This window comes from Panthera leo, chromosome E1 (genome assembly GCF_018350215.1).
Source record: "Panthera leo isolate Ple1 chromosome E1, P.leo_Ple1_pat1.1, whole genome shotgun sequence".
Taxonomy (NCBI): Eukaryota; Metazoa; Chordata; class Mammalia; order Carnivora; family Felidae; genus Panthera; species Panthera leo.
In genome coordinates, this window is record NC_056692.1 from 41270463 (window position 1) to 41284348 (window position 13886).

Below are 13886 nucleotides of genomic sequence, written 5' to 3' on the forward strand. Positions count from 1 at the left end.
GAGCAGTGTTTACTGTAGTAATTTTGCATACATTTTTCTTTATTTAAGGGAACAAATTTAAGTAGGTCGTGTGGAATATTTTGCTAATCCTATAAGGGAGGAGAAAACTTCTATTAAAGGGAAAATAAATGTAACGGTTACCTTTTTTCTTAATGTCAAGGCAGATGTTATTTACAGTCAAGTGAGGGGAGATAGAAACATGAAAGGCAGGGCCCTACATTAATCTGTAAAGTTAGTTCAGGGGCGGGCAAATGTGTGTGTGAGGCATTAGAGATCCTGACAACTTCCTGAATGTTTGAAATCTGCTCAAAGGTATCTAGAACGAGGCGGCTGTTTTGCAAAACTTGGATGGGGGCAAATTCTGAAAAAGTTTTGGTTCAACCCCAAAATGAATGAAAAAGCTTGCTGCCTGCGGCCCAGGTCCTCATTCTGTTTACAGAAAGGAGTCTTTGGTACAATCGGTGAAAAAAAAAGTTAACAGAAAACACTAAAAGCTAGTATTCATGAAAATGACTTCCAGAAAAAGACCCTCATCCAGGAGGAGGAAGGGTAGTAAACTAGTATTATTTAACCTGGTTGGTATTTATAATGAATGGTAATGTTAATTAATCATTAGCCATCACGATGTTTATTTACAGTATAATTCTTGACCTATTAAATAAACCAAAATTCAGACTGCAAGCCAGCCAGGCTGTTCATTATTTAAAACGTTTTTATCCGGGCTTCTGGGTAGAGGCTGAGCTGCAGGGTGCGTGTAATTAATTGGGTTGATATCGGGCGAGACCTGTTCTGACCTCCTGAGTCATACTGTAGGGGTGCAGGAGGACCTTGGAGTCCAGTCGTCCGTCCAGTTGTACATAACCGCTTAAAAAATGGTGGAATAAACGTTCTTTGAAAGGCCTACCTGGACTGACTGGTACTTTCGAAAGCAGCGTCCGAGATGCGTGGCGATCTTTGAAGAGCTGAGCGCTTCTCTGGCAGCTGAGTAGGGAGGGGGCGGGCCCCTGCGGGGTGGGGCGGGCCTGGAGGAGCTGGGGCGGAGCCTCCCCAAGCACGGAGTCAAAGCCTGGGGTTAGCCCCTGGGCTCCCGCACTTTCGATTCTGCTTGCATCGGTTGCTGACGTCCGGGGGTGGGGTAAGGCGCTCCTAGACCCTCCTTCTTTTCTATCCCTTTGGGAGGCAAGGGTCGAGGAACCTTGTGTGTCTCCTAGCCTCACGCAGGCACTCGCGGGTAACAGGCTCGACTAACGGCCTCGGTGTCTGGCGGGACTTGAAATTCTCCTTCAATGAAGTCCCAGCTTCTGCGCTCCCCAGCTCGGGCCCCTGGCTGAGCCCCGGAATAGGGCAGGAAGCGGCTTAGCCCTCTGAGGAGGCCGGTGTCGCTGCTCCGTCCTCCCTCCAACGTGGCCTGTTCGCTCCCCCAGGCCTCTGCTGAAGGGGGCCACTAGCCTGGCCAGCCCCAGCCGTGGCCTCTCTGGTCACCCTACCCTACAAGCCCTTCTCTCCAAAGACCATTCCAGAAATCTCACTCTTGGCTGACAGGAGCCCTGGATCCCAGACCTGAACCAGGTGAGGCTCTCTTTGATTTTTAGCCCAGTAAGGTCTGTACGCAGCTCACCTTGCCCACTCATTCTGACACCACTCCTGAGCCTTTGGAGAAGAATCTGGATTGTTAGCCTGTACCATTCCTTAGTGAAGTATCCTTCACTATCAGCCCTGACCAGTGCTCCCACTCTTCCCCTGACATTCTTTCCTATCTCACAGAAAGCAGTGAGGAAGAGGTTTCTGTTCCCTTCCAGGCTATTTTAAGGTTCTTAGCCGCACCTGTGACCAGTCTAACCTTCTTTCTCTTATTTCAAAGAAACCCTGCCTTCCTATTAAGCCAGCACCTGCCACGGCTCAGGAATGGAAGCTTTCCTTCCACGCCCAGGCTGGGAGATCTCAGGCATTTCTTCCCGGGTGTTCTAGACAACTCTTGAGAGTCCTCTTGTTGCAGAGGGTGAAGGGACTCTGGACTGCTGCCTCCCTCCACCACACCCCCACCCCCAGCCCTGTCCACTTCCTTCTCTTGAAGAGAATGACAGCTCAGCAACTTTCCCAGAAAAACAATAAGTGCTCTGCCATTCACTTCTGGAAATCTCTTCTAGTGAAATAACTTCTGCTTTTCTCGTCCCTCTTGCAGGTAGATTGAGCTCCCCTGCAGTAATGAAAGGAAACACACTGCGATTTCTGATGGGAGAGTCCCATGTAACTGCTCAGTTTTCCATCTCCTAGTTTCCTTGGGCTGGAGTTTGCTGACATTGTGATGGCAGTCCTTGCCAATCCTGAGAACCCAAAACCAGAGTTACATCCAGTGTCCGTGCTAACAAGCTTAGCAGTGAATTCTGTTCTTTTCTTATTAGTGAAAACTCCCCCTGAATGATGGGTGAGACATTCTCCCAGTTGGGTTCTCGGGAGGATGAGAACAAATCGATCCTGCCCCCCAGCCCAGCCATTGGCAACAAAGCTGCCTGCTACTCCAGCATCCGAAGCAGCAAGTCTTTCTGTTCCTGCATGCCTCGTGAAGGAACTGCTGGTGCCAGCTTTGTGACTTGTCCCACCTGCCAGGGCAGTGGGGAGATCCCAAGAGGTGAGTGGCCCGAGGCTTTGGAAATCGCCTGGAATCCAGAAAAAAAGCTCTTAGCAGCCAGCTGGGCAGGCCCCCCTGAGCCTCCTTGAATGGGGTTGGGTCTCCCAGCTCTTGGTCCCCCAGTTGCAGCTGGGCCAACAAGGAGCTAACTCTCCCTGGGCTCACTGCAGAGACACCCCCCACCCCTCCTGACCTGGTTGTTCTCCCCAGCCCAGGGGTCTCTGGCCTCCCCACTCCCTGAGCAACACTGTGCCTTAGGATTCAGGAAGTTAACAAATGACCTCTCCAAAGAAGCTAGGCTTTTCTCATTTGCTGATGTCTTACAGAAATTCACACCTGCTAATGAAAAGCTCGCTTCTATTCTGAGCTACCCTCCCTGCCCTGTGTTCCCAGTTCTGTGGGGCAGAGGTGGCATGCTTCTGACCCTACTCTGTGGGGTGTAGGGGTGCATCCGGGAGGCAAGCACAGGAAACATTTGTCATGAATACTTCCTGGCCCTCTCTCTTCTTTCTCTCTACAGAGCTAGAGAAGCAGCTAGTGGCGCTCATCCCCTATGGGGACCAGAGGCTGAAGCCCAGGCACACGTAAGCCCCTCTTCTCCCCTCAGTTCCACAGGACGTCACCCCTGGGGGCTGTTCTCTTTGTCTCCTCCATTGTGTCTCCCCCTGCGATTTTTCTCCGTTGGTTCTCCCCAAGAAAGCCTCACTGGGTTCATACGTACTAGCTGCATTTCCAGAGATTTTCCTGGTTTAAGAAGACGGGCATAGTAGATGCCACCTGAGGGTGGCCCTGAAAGGAGTGGCCCTGGCTGCAATTTGGGGAAATTATTTTTCCTAAGAACCTCCCTTGCTGTGGCAGTTCAGAGCTGCTTGGTCTCTTCCTGGCTGAGATGGAAAACTAGCTGCTCCCTGTTCTGAGATGCTTCAGAACCTCAGAGGCAGCCCTGAGTTTCACTGGGGGTGTTATAACCCTGTTTGTCATCTGGGTCTATTTGGCAGGAGTCCCTGCAACCTCTTCCCAAGTTCCTCAGCTTCAGTCTGGGAGCCACCACCCTGCCCTCCCCAACCACTGTACCAGAATCTGAATCTAGCAGTGCCCCTCATAAGACACTAATAAGGTGCTGTCTCTTTAATGCATATCTCAGTTTTGAATCAGATGGACAGATGATATCCTGTTCTGAATTTTCATATTCAGATTCACATCCATGTGGATGTTTCTTCCAGTGATGATAGCTAGCATTTGTTGAGTTTTGTTAAGTGTCAGGACCTTGCATTAACAAATTCTGTGAGGTAGGTACACTTCTCTCCATTTTACAGACAAGGAAACTGAGGCTTCGGGAGGTTAAGTAGCTTGCTTAGAGTTACTGGGCCAGTGGGTACAGAGAGCTGGGAATGGAAGTCAGGTCACTTGCCTCCCAATCCTGTGCTCTGACTCACTTTGGGGCACATCCGAACCTGGGCTGGTCCTCCACATCTGGGTGGGGGGTAAATTTACGGTTATGAGGGGGCTAGTGCAGGGGAGAGCCTTGTATATGGAGAGGAGTGTCTGAACAGCTCCCTGCTCAAGTTTCCTTGGTGTTCAGACCACTCCACTCCTCTTTCCCGGATCCTGCCTTCCCACAGGAAGCTCTTCGTGTTCCTGGCAGTGCTCACCTGCCTTGTGACTTCCTCCCTCATCATCTTTTTCCTGTTTCCCCGGCCCATCTCCGTGCAGCCTGCAGGCCTCAACTCCTCCACAGTGGCCTTTGATGTGACTGATATCAACCTCAACATAACGGTGGGTGGGTGGATGCCTGCACCCCTGGGTTCAACCCCGCCTTGCCAGCAGCTCTTCTCTATAGCCCTTATCTGGGGTTACAATCTTGGGCACAGGTTACCAGGAATTTTATGGCACCCAGGGGGTGTGGAGGGCTGGGGAGAAGCAGGGGCAACCATGAGCCCCATAACAGATTGTGTAGGATTGGGACTGTACACAGTGAGGGGTCAGAATCGGGACCAGAGGAAAAAAACACAGGGTGCAGTCAGGGGGCATACCTGAGACTCCCGGGGGGGGGGGGGGGGGCGGCAAAACTGAAGAGAAAAGCCTCGCAGGGTGAGACTAGATCCTGTGCCAGCTTAATGTCTTCCAGTGACCCTTTGCCAGTAAGAGCTCTTCCAAGGGGCTCCTGGCATGTGGTGGGAGTGAAGCTCAGCCAGGCCTGGTGGTTTTGGAAGCTATTTGACATCTCCTTTCTAAGGATGGTCTCCCTCTCACTTCCCTTTTCCTTCTCTTTCTCCTCAGAATATCTTAAACATCTCCAATAGTAACTACTACCCCATCACCGTGACCCAGCTGACCATCGAGGTTCTGCACCTGTCCCTCGTGGTGGGGCAGGTCTCCAACAGCCTCCTCCTACACATCGGCCCTTTGGCCAGTGAACAGGTGACTCCCTCCCCTTGGACAGCCCTGCCCACAGGTGTATGGACACTGGTGGTGGGAAGGGGCAGCTGGGATTGGGGCTTACCCTATGCCCATTTGGTTGACAGATGTTTTATGCAGTGGCCAACAAGATAGGGGATGAAAACACCTAGTAAGTATCCCTTGATCTCTTCTCCCTTAGCCTCTTTCCTGGTTGGAAACCCGGTTTTCATCCCTACCAGATTTCCTGATGGCTTAGCAAACCCTGCAGCCAGCACTTGGCCTTCACTCTCATGACCAAGACTGCAATGTGAGGGGGCTCAGGGTCCCCAGCCTCTGCCTGTTTAGACCTAGGTTGGAATGAAAACAGGCCAGAATTTGGTTAATTCTTACAATATGTGACCTTGAGTTTTTCCGCCTGAATCGCTGAGGAAGATGAATGTCCTTGTTTTCTGTTGGTGGAGGGGCTAGCACATACCTGGGCCAGGCCTGTGGGGCCTGGGGGAATGATATTGCAGCAAGGGTGACATTCTCACCTTAGGCTGAGGGAGGGAGAAAGAGTGGGAGTGGCATTTGGGACCCCTGATGGAAAAGAGCCCAGGAGGCAAGGATACTGGGACCTGCAGGTCTCCTCTGAGCCGACAGGCTGCTCAGTGTGAAATGTCCCTTGTTCTTTCTCTCTCAGCAAAATCTGTTCCTGGATGAAAATCAAAGTCCACCATGTACTTTTGCACATCCAGTAAGTAGGGCTTGGAGCCCTGGTGTCCCCTCTCCTACTTCCGACCCCAGTCTCCCCTCTGCTCCACCTTGTGGGACGAGTCATCCAAAGCTAACTCCCTGGATCTTTGTTGGCTCATGGGAATAGCCCCTTCCCTATATCCCACCTTGCTTATAAGCCATTGATGTGAAGCCACAGGGCTATCTGGACTACAGGTGGGACAACTATCCCAGGCGCCTTGGCAGAGTGGGGAACAGAAGGAAGAGGGTGGGGTGTCTGAGGGATCCTCACCTCCCGAGACGGCAGAGCAGGTCCAGAGCTTTCTTCCTCCCAGACACAGCCACAAAGCCTACTTCCTCTCTAGGGGCACCCTGACCTGCTCCTGCCTGAGCCATTCAGAGCAGCTAGTCTTCCAGAGCTATGAATATGTGGACTGCCGGGGAAACGCGTCGGTGCCCCACTTGCTGGTCCCTCACCCGACGTGACCTGTCTGCTGCCCCCAAACTCCAGGCCGCCGCCAGCCTGGGCTGGATCTCCCAGTGCCTAAGTGACTTTGCCAAAGGAAAAGCCCCGCTTTATTATACCTCCCCCGCCACACATACCCCCTCAGCACAGGAAGCTCTCTGTGGAAGTTAACTTTACAGACGTGCGCACACGCATCCCCTGATGTCCACAAAAAAAGAAGTTTGGTTCTTCTAGGGGTTTTCCCCTTGGTCTGTCTTGAGGAAAGTCTGACCTGATGTTCTTCAGAGCTGCTGTAGCATCCCTGGAGTGGCACCTGCCCTTTCGGTGCTGAGCACCTTGGTTGCCTAACTTCTCTAGAGCTGGCCTTCCTCCTGCCTGAATGAGGAAAGCTTTAATTTTATCTGGGTCTTAAAACATGGATCTTTTTTCAAGTTCTCCACCCAGGGATGGGATTGGGACTTGAGGGACATCCGTGCTGTCTCATGCCTCCCTGCTTTGGTCATGTGACAAAGTGATGGTGATGGTCTGCTTCTCTCCTGGTAACTTGTCCCCTCACAGCAAGATTGGCTAAGGCCCTTTGACCCTGCATCCTCCCTGGTTAAAGACTGTTCCTGTTCCTAGGAAGACAGAGCCGTTCTCTGGCTAAAGCTCTTCCTGCCACAAAATAGTTTTATTATTCTCGCCACAGCCGGAGCCAAAGTAGTAGGGGAGGAGAGGGAGGCACCCCCTCTGCCTAAGAAAAATGGAGATGAAACCAGAATCATCTGATAAGTTGTTTATTGAAGGAAAGCTTCTGGCTGGTGGTGAGGCGACAATCCTGAGTCCATGTGGGGACACAGGTAGGTCAAATGGTGGTCTCAGCTGCTCTCCCATGAAAGCCTGCAGAGGTGAAGCTGTCGCGATTCTCAAGATTCCGCAAGCTGCTGGGCTCTGCAGCATCCCTGGCTTAGTACCAGGTCCCGTCCTGCGCACCCAGAGTCCTCTGCTTTCCTTCAGGAATTGACAGTATGGAGCTGGATACCAGTAGGGACTGGTCTTGACCTCTCCTCTTTGCTGTCGCTCAGATGAAGCTAAGTCCCAGATAACCCAATTTCCCACTGGGCTCCAGGTGGAGGCGGTTTGTTTTGTAGCTGAGCCAGAATGGTAATTGCTCCCTAAAGGCGGCTGTGGTTTTCCTCAGGGAGATGAATTTAGGTGCTGGGGAAAGTGAATGTGAAGCTGGATGGCTGGAGAGGGGGAAGTGTCACAGCACCTGGCTAGTTGGCTGGGGGGGGGGGGGGGGGGGGGGGGGTGGAGTCAAGAAGGTGCCAGCAGGAGCACAGAAGTCCAGAAAGGCCAGGCCGGAGTTTCTGCTGTATGTACGTTGCCGAATGTGTAGAGTTTATATTGTATTCAATAAACTGTACTTGACAGTGTTAAAAAGTCTCCTGTAAGTGGGCAGGGAGCTGGTGTACACTCCCAGCCTGTTTCTTAGTGTCCGGGTGGGCGTCGAGCTCTCTTCCCCAGGCCCTGAGCTCCTCTGATAACATGTACGGCTTTTCTGGCTTCTGAGAGATTGCTCCCAGGAGCTCGCTCTCTGCCTTTCTCTCATTGTTTGTCTATTAAGCTCCCTCCCTACTTTAAAATTTTTTTTTCTATGTTTGTTTATTTCTGATACAGAGCATGTGTGGGGGAGGAGCAAAGAGAGCGTGAGACACAGAATCTGAAGCAGGCTCCAGGCTGTGAGCTGTTAGCACAGAGCCCAATGCGGGGCTCGAACTCACAAACCGTGGGATCATGACCTGAGCTGAAGTCGGTCGCTCAACCGACTGAGCCACCCAGGCGCCCCAACTCCCTCCCTACTTTAATATTCCTGTTCTGTGTCCCCTTCCCCCCTCCCCAGCTGCCCCCGCTCAGGAAACACTGCACTGAGGGGCTCCTTCAGCCTGACCCACAGGCGATGCTGTGTGGGCTACAGTGAAGGGCTCCAGGCATCCCCTCACCAGTCCAAGGTGGAAAAGGGGGCAGCCTAGGGGGTCCCGGGTGCCAGCTTCAGGAAGTGGTAAGAGGGCTGCCTGAGGTCTTCGGAGCCTTTTGACTGCCTCTGCCACACACGGAAGGAAGAGGCCTATGGGGTTTTGTGGGTGAGTCCCGCCTCCCCTTCCCAAGGTCAGGTGTCCTGTGCTTGAGGCTACAGCCCCCCTTACTCTGAGCTCTTTTCCACCCCTGCCTCCCATCATGCAACCACTCAGCGCCCACTAAGGGCCCAGCACTGGGGGGGGCCCTGCCTGACACCTCTAATGCTGCCCCAGGCTTGCTGTGGTGTGATGCAACCCCTCCTTCCCCAGCCGTATCTCAGTAAGCATTGGCCAGGGGGTAGGGGTGACGGCTCCCGCTAGCATCCTAAACCTAAAGCCCCCCCAAAGACCTATCCTTGCTAAACAAGGGTTAGCAGTGGAGCTATATAGACTTGAGAGGGCCAAGACCAAGTTCCCCCAATGGCTTTGCCTACAGAAGCATGGAATTGCCGCCTTTCTTCTCCCACCCAGTCCGTCCCCTTCATGGGTCCTCATGCCCCTGTCCCTTCATCCCAGTCTCACAGAGCTGACCAATCTCTTGATTCTTTTCAGGAGGCCATCACATTTTATTCCCAGCTAGCCTCCTCTTCTAGAGTGGATCAGGAAGAGCCTTCGGAGTGGAGATGCTGCCAGGGATGAAAAAGTGTGGGGCTCCTCATCTGGGTTATTTTTTTGCTGATGGCCGGTAGGGGGTGGGGGTCTATCTCTGGATCACCATTGCTGTGTGTAATTCGTTGACTGGGAAGAGGGAGAGACAGGAGGCAAAGCAAGTTAGTTAACAGTTTCTGGGCCTGCTGATTCCTGAACATTGTATCAAGCCCTTTGAGGCCAGAGGATTCAAAGTAAAATGGAGCAGCCCAGTCCTCATCCTAAAAGGGCTAGAGCATCAGGGTCTCTCATCCTTTGCACCTGTGTCAGAAACTCACTTTCCAAAGCCTGTACTGTTTTGTGTCCTCATCAAGAGTGACCGCCCTGGGTTTGAAGGCCTGCACTGAGCCAGGTTCTAAAGTAAACGCTTTTGATGCCTTCTCTTTTAATTGCCACATTCAGTGGTCCTGATGCCTCTATTAAGGAAGTGGTATTATCATTCTCATTTTCTGGATGGGGCCGATGAGGGACTGGCAATCCTGAGACTCCCAGCCTCTGGCTTCATGTCTTGCCTTCCTCCTGCTCCAGCTGCCTCTGCCCGGATCAGCACTTAAAACAATAGATTGTCAATCCCTCCATTTATGTTTAGTGTTGAGCAACAGGCCTTCCTTGCACATTTTTGTGAAGGCAACAAATGGAGGAATGGACCATCCAGAAGTGACTATATAATTGCATATCAAGACTTTATATAATTGACTTTATAAAATATAAATAATTGCAGCCCCTTCCACCAAGGAAGCTTCTCTAGGATTCCATCCACACTTACACACATACACACTCTCAGACACACAGCCAGAATCTACCTGTCTTTCACACTGTCTCACCGTGAATCGTGAGTGCTCAGTATATTTATCTGGATTAGATTGGAATGATTTCCTGAAACCTAATGATGAAACAAAGCACAAGTTACTCATCTGACAGTTTCTGCAAATGGATCATGGCAGAGCTGGGCCCTTTACTATGTGTCTGGCGGGGGGGGGCGGGGGCAGGTGGCAGCCCTTACCTAGGGCAAGGCACCCACTGAGCCCACCCAGAAAATTCCCAACTGGGAGGCTGTGCTGGGATTCCCTGTTCCAGCCCTCTCAGGGCACACTATACTGCTGTTAAGCCTACAACTCAGATCCCACCCTCTGACCACCCTCACCCTGGAGGAGGGGTCCAACTTCTCAACCACCCTCTGCAAAAGACAGCAGCCTCCTTCGCAGCCCCAGAGTGATGCAACGGTACCCACAGGAAGAGATCCTCAAGTAAAGGCCAAAGGTACTGGGGAGAGTCTGACACAGTGGAGGACAGATGTGGATTCTGGACTATAGGGCACTCTCTCCTCACCACCTCCCTTCCCAGGCATCTCACCAGGGTTTTGAAGGAATTTGTTAAAGTTGGATTGCCCTGGCAATTGATGGGCTCCCACTGAGCTAAGCTGGGGACCTGGCCTTTGGGAATCCTGCGGAATGTGCGCGGAGGTGCACTGAGTAAGAGAGTCTTGGGCATTCTGTGGCCTTGGCGACGGTGGTGGCTGTGGCGGCGGAGGCAGGATCTGGGACTGTTCTGCGAGCTGTGGCCGCCGGGGCAGCTGTGCTCCGACTGGGGTCCCCTGCGGCTGTGGCTGCGCTGGTGGAGGCCCCAATGGCCACTGCTGCTCTTGCTGAGACTCCACAGGTGGCTGGGTTTTTTCCTCAGACTGGCGTTCCTCCTGTTGGAGTTCCTTCAGTTCCTGGCAAGAACCACCCCCCCCACCCCCCCAGCTAGTGGCATCCTCCTCCCTCCTCATTCATTCATCACCCATCTGCCAGAGACACCGCGGAGAGCCAGGCAATGGAGGAAAGGAGAAACAGATGTGGCAGGAAGGTCTCTATTCCAGGGAGTGGGAAGCTAGTCTATCTCCCTTCACCCACCACAACACCAAGAACTATTTCTTTGGTGACTGTGTCCCCTGGCACAGCGCTGGCCCAGGAAACAGCAGCCTCTCAGCACCCACCTCCCAGCTCCGGAGCCATGCACTGAGAACAGTTTTCAGTGCAGGAGAACAAAGGATACTTTCTTGCAAACACTTTGAAACAGCACTGTCCAATTGAAATATAACGCATGCCACAAGTAATTTAAACTCTTCTAGTAACCACATAAAAAAGTAAGAAATAGGTGATGCTAATTTTAATATATTTTGGTTAACCCAGTACGTCCAAAACATGTAATCAGCATGAAAATATTAATATTAATGAGATTGCTTATATTCTTTGTTTCTGTACTAAGTCTGCAAAACCCACCATGTATTTTATATGTAATAGTACCTCTTAATTCAGACACTAGAGTTTGATCGAAACTAATTGCTTTATATTTAGATTTCATAAAATGTATAGTTGAAAAAGATTTATGGGGCACCTGGATGGCTCAGTCCATTAAGTGTCTGACTTCAACTCAGGTCATGATCTCATGGTTCCTGAGTTCCAGCCCTGCATGGGGCTCTCTGCTGGCAGCATAAAGCCTGATTGGGAATCTCTGTCTCCTCCTCTCTCTGCTCCTCCCCTGCTCTTACTCACATGTGTCCACACTCTCTCTCTCTAAGTAAACATTATAAAAATAATAAAGTTCTTAAAAAAAAAAAAAATTATCGGAACGCCTAGGTGGCTGGCTCAGTGGGTCAGTCAGTTAAGCAACCCACTTCAGCTCAGGTCATGATCTCATGGGTTGTGAGTTTCAGCCCCATGACAGGCTCTGTGCTGACGGTGCAGAGTCTCCTTCGTATTCTGTCTCCCTCCTCTGCCTCTCTCCCCCAACCCAAAATAAATAAAAATAAAATAAAGCATTAAAAACAACAACAACAACAACAGGGGCACCTGGGTGGCTCAATCAGTTAAGTATCAGACTCTTGATTTTGGCTCAGGTCATAATCTCAAGGTTGGTAAGATCCAGCCCCCGAGTCAGGCTCCACGCTGACAGTGCTGAGCCTCCTTGGGATTCTCTTCCTCTCTTTCTGTCCCTTCCCCGATCATGTTCTCCCACTCATGCTCCCTCTCTCAAATAAACATTAAAAGAAAAAAAAAAAAAAAAACACTTCAATAGGATCTCTAAAAAAAAAGATTTACGTATCCAAGTTGTTTTAAACATACTTAAAAGCTTTCCAATATATAAAAAGAGTATTTTTAAATTTATTTTTAAATTAATTAAATGTATATAACATTTAAAATTTAGTTCCTCAGTCTCACTAGCCACATTTAAAGGACTCAACAGCACACAGGCTAGTGGCCACCCTATTGGACAGCACAGTCAGGTCTGGGGCACCTGAGTGGCTCAGTTAAGTCTCCAACTCTTGATATCAGCTCAGGTCATGATCTCATGGTTCTTGAGATCTAGCCCTGTGTCAGACTCTGCACTGACCGAGCGAGCTGAGCCTGCTTGGGATTCTCTCTCTCCCTCACTCTCTGCCATTCCCCTGTTGTGTACATGGGCACATTCTCTCTCTCTCTCTCTCTGTCTGTCTCTCTCTCTCTCAAACTTTAAAAAAATAAACATTAAAAAAGTTGTTTTTTTTTTTTAATGTCTATTTTTGAGAGAGACAGAGAGTGCAAGCAGGGGAAGGACAAAGAGAGGGAGACATAGAATCCCAAGCAGGATCCAGGCTCTGAGCTGTCAGCACAGAGCCTAACACGGGGCTCAAACTCACGAACTGCAAGATCATGACCTGAGCCAAAGTCTGATGCTTAACCGACTGAGCCACCCAGGTGCCCCAATAAATAAAAATTTTTAAAAATAAAATCTCTCAGACCTGACCCTCCCTGGATCCCCCACTAGCCCTCAGCCTAGTACAACAGCAAAGCTGAGTTACCCTAATACACACACATGCGCGCGAGCGCACACACACACACACACACACAGTGCATCCCTGAGAACATCAAAGGACCTTACTTTCCTCCTAACCCCAGCAAAACATTGACCAAATACCTTCCTAGGGATCTGTCTTCCCTTCCCATTCCCTTCCTGCCCCAGGAAGCCCTGATGAAACTGGCCCCTCTCATGCACCTGCTCTTGCTCTTTCTGCTGCTGCTGCTGCTGCTGCTGCTGCTGCTGCTGGGCCATCACCCACCTCCTCCTGTCCAAAGCCATCTGCCTGCGACGGGCCTCCCAGTGGTAAGCGCTGCCCATGATGGTGGGGGCAGCAGAAGGGGGTGGGGGCAGGCAGAGCCCAGGTTGCTACCACTGCTCCCATCACCTGTGTTTCCTCTCCCACCCCACTGCCTGTAACCAGAACCACCTCACAATGTGGCCACTACCGGGGCAACTGGACAGGCCTCCTCTGCCCTGGGGAGGAGGGAAGCTGTCCTCCTGAGTTGCCTAGGAAATGCCTGTAAATTACCTTTCTCTCCAAGGTCCTGTGCAGGCAGAAACCTTTCCACCTTAGCTTTGAGTTTCCATGGGCCCCAGGGACAATTTCTGAGTCAGCTGGCTTTTCTCTCTGATTTCTTCCTCCCACCCTTCCTAGGATCCCTGTATCCTCATCTGGCCCTCTGCTGACCCCTCCCTCCCCACTCCCAAAGTTTTCAGGAGTTCCCTCAGTCTTCCATCTCCTCCGGCTGTGCTGAGTCAAGAGGGAAGAAAATGTAAAATCCATCTAACCTTCACTGGAGTCTGAGCCCTGTGAAAGCAAGGTGGCTAATTAGCAAGTGGCCTAGTCCTGGGGATTTATAATGCTGGGCTCAAGCCTAGTGTCTACCTCTTCCTCTGACCCTGGAGACCCTACATAACTTCTCTGGATCTTAGTTTCCTTACCCGTAGAACAAGAAGGATATTACTTATTACCTCCTTCACAGGACTGGTATCAGGACCAAGTGGATTAGTGGATGAGAAATGTTCAAGACAAAGTATAAACTTGTGTAGCTACAGGTTAATATGTATTATCCTTCTGATTTTCCTCCCGGGAGGTGGAATTGGCCAGAGGAAGGGATCATTTCCTGCAACCCAGGAAGGCTTGTGGAGG

General features: G+C 51.1%; 2 protein-coding genes across 4 annotated transcripts; one reads left to right on the plus strand and one right to left on the minus strand.

Annotated features, from left to right (window-relative positions):
* The first annotated feature begins 1059 nt into the window (after positions 1-1059).
* TMEM106A (transmembrane protein 106A) lies at positions 1060-6946 on the plus strand. Of its 3 annotated transcripts, XM_042917165.1 has the most exons (8): positions 1081-1569; positions 2403-2629; positions 3150-3213; positions 4252-4405; positions 4910-5050; positions 5155-5198; positions 5712-5765; positions 6109-6946. In XM_042917165.1, exons 2-8 carry the CDS (start codon positions 2419-2421, stop codon positions 6227-6229), a joined length of 789 nt encoding a protein of 262 aa, XP_042773099.1. In that variant the 5' UTR covers positions 1081-1569; positions 2403-2418; the 3' UTR covers positions 6230-6946. The 3 variants fall into 3 exon arrangements, with proteins under 3 accessions (XP_042773100.1, XP_042773101.1, XP_042773099.1); XM_042917167.1 differs by lacking the exon at positions 5155-5198 and having other exon boundaries at positions 1069-1569; XM_042917166.1 differs by lacking the exons at positions 5155-5198; positions 6109-6946 and having other exon boundaries at positions 1060-1569; positions 5712-6102.
* A 1862-nt stretch (positions 6947-8808) lies between these two features.
* On the minus strand, positions 8809-13130 carry CCDC200 (coiled-coil domain containing 200). The gene is made up of 4 exons (XM_042915382.1): positions 12932-13130; positions 10268-10607; positions 9739-9797; positions 8809-9004 (listed from the first exon to the last, which is right to left on the minus strand). The coding sequence occupies exons 1-4, from the start codon at positions 13052-13054 to the stop codon at positions 8978-8980; spliced, it is 549 nt and encodes a 182-aa protein (XP_042771316.1). The 5' UTR covers positions 13055-13130; the 3' UTR covers positions 8809-8977.
* Positions 13131-13886: the final 756 nt, after the last annotated feature.

What these genes read in the sequence shown, in the direction of transcription:
- TMEM106A (XM_042917165.1), top strand. Translation starts at nt 2,419, where the DNA reads ATGATGGGTGAGACATTCTCCCAGTTGGGTTCTCGGGAGGATGAGAAC. An exon ending in ATAGGGGATGAAAACACCTA is followed by an intron (nt 5,199 to 5,711) that starts GTAAGTATCCCT and finishes TTTCTCTCTCAG; the next exon opens with CAAAATCTGTTCCTGGATGA. An exon ending in CATGTACTTTTGCACATCCA is followed by an intron (nt 5,766 to 6,108) that starts GTAAGTAGGGCT and finishes CTTCCTCTCTAG; the next exon opens with GGGCACCCTGACCTGCTCCT.
- CCDC200 (XM_042915382.1), bottom strand. Translation starts at nt 13,054, where the DNA reads ATGGGCAGCGCTTACCACTGGGAGGCCCGTCGCAGGCAGATGGCTTTG. An exon ending in AGCAGAAAGAGCAAGAGCAG is followed by an intron (nt 10,608 to 12,931) that starts GTGCATGAGAGG and finishes GAACTCCAACAG; the next exon opens with GAGGAACGCCAGTCTGAGGA. An exon ending in CTGAGCACTCACGATTCACG is followed by an intron (nt 9,005 to 9,738) that starts GTGAGACAGTGT and finishes CCCTCTTCCCAG; the next exon opens with TCAACGAATTACACACAGCA.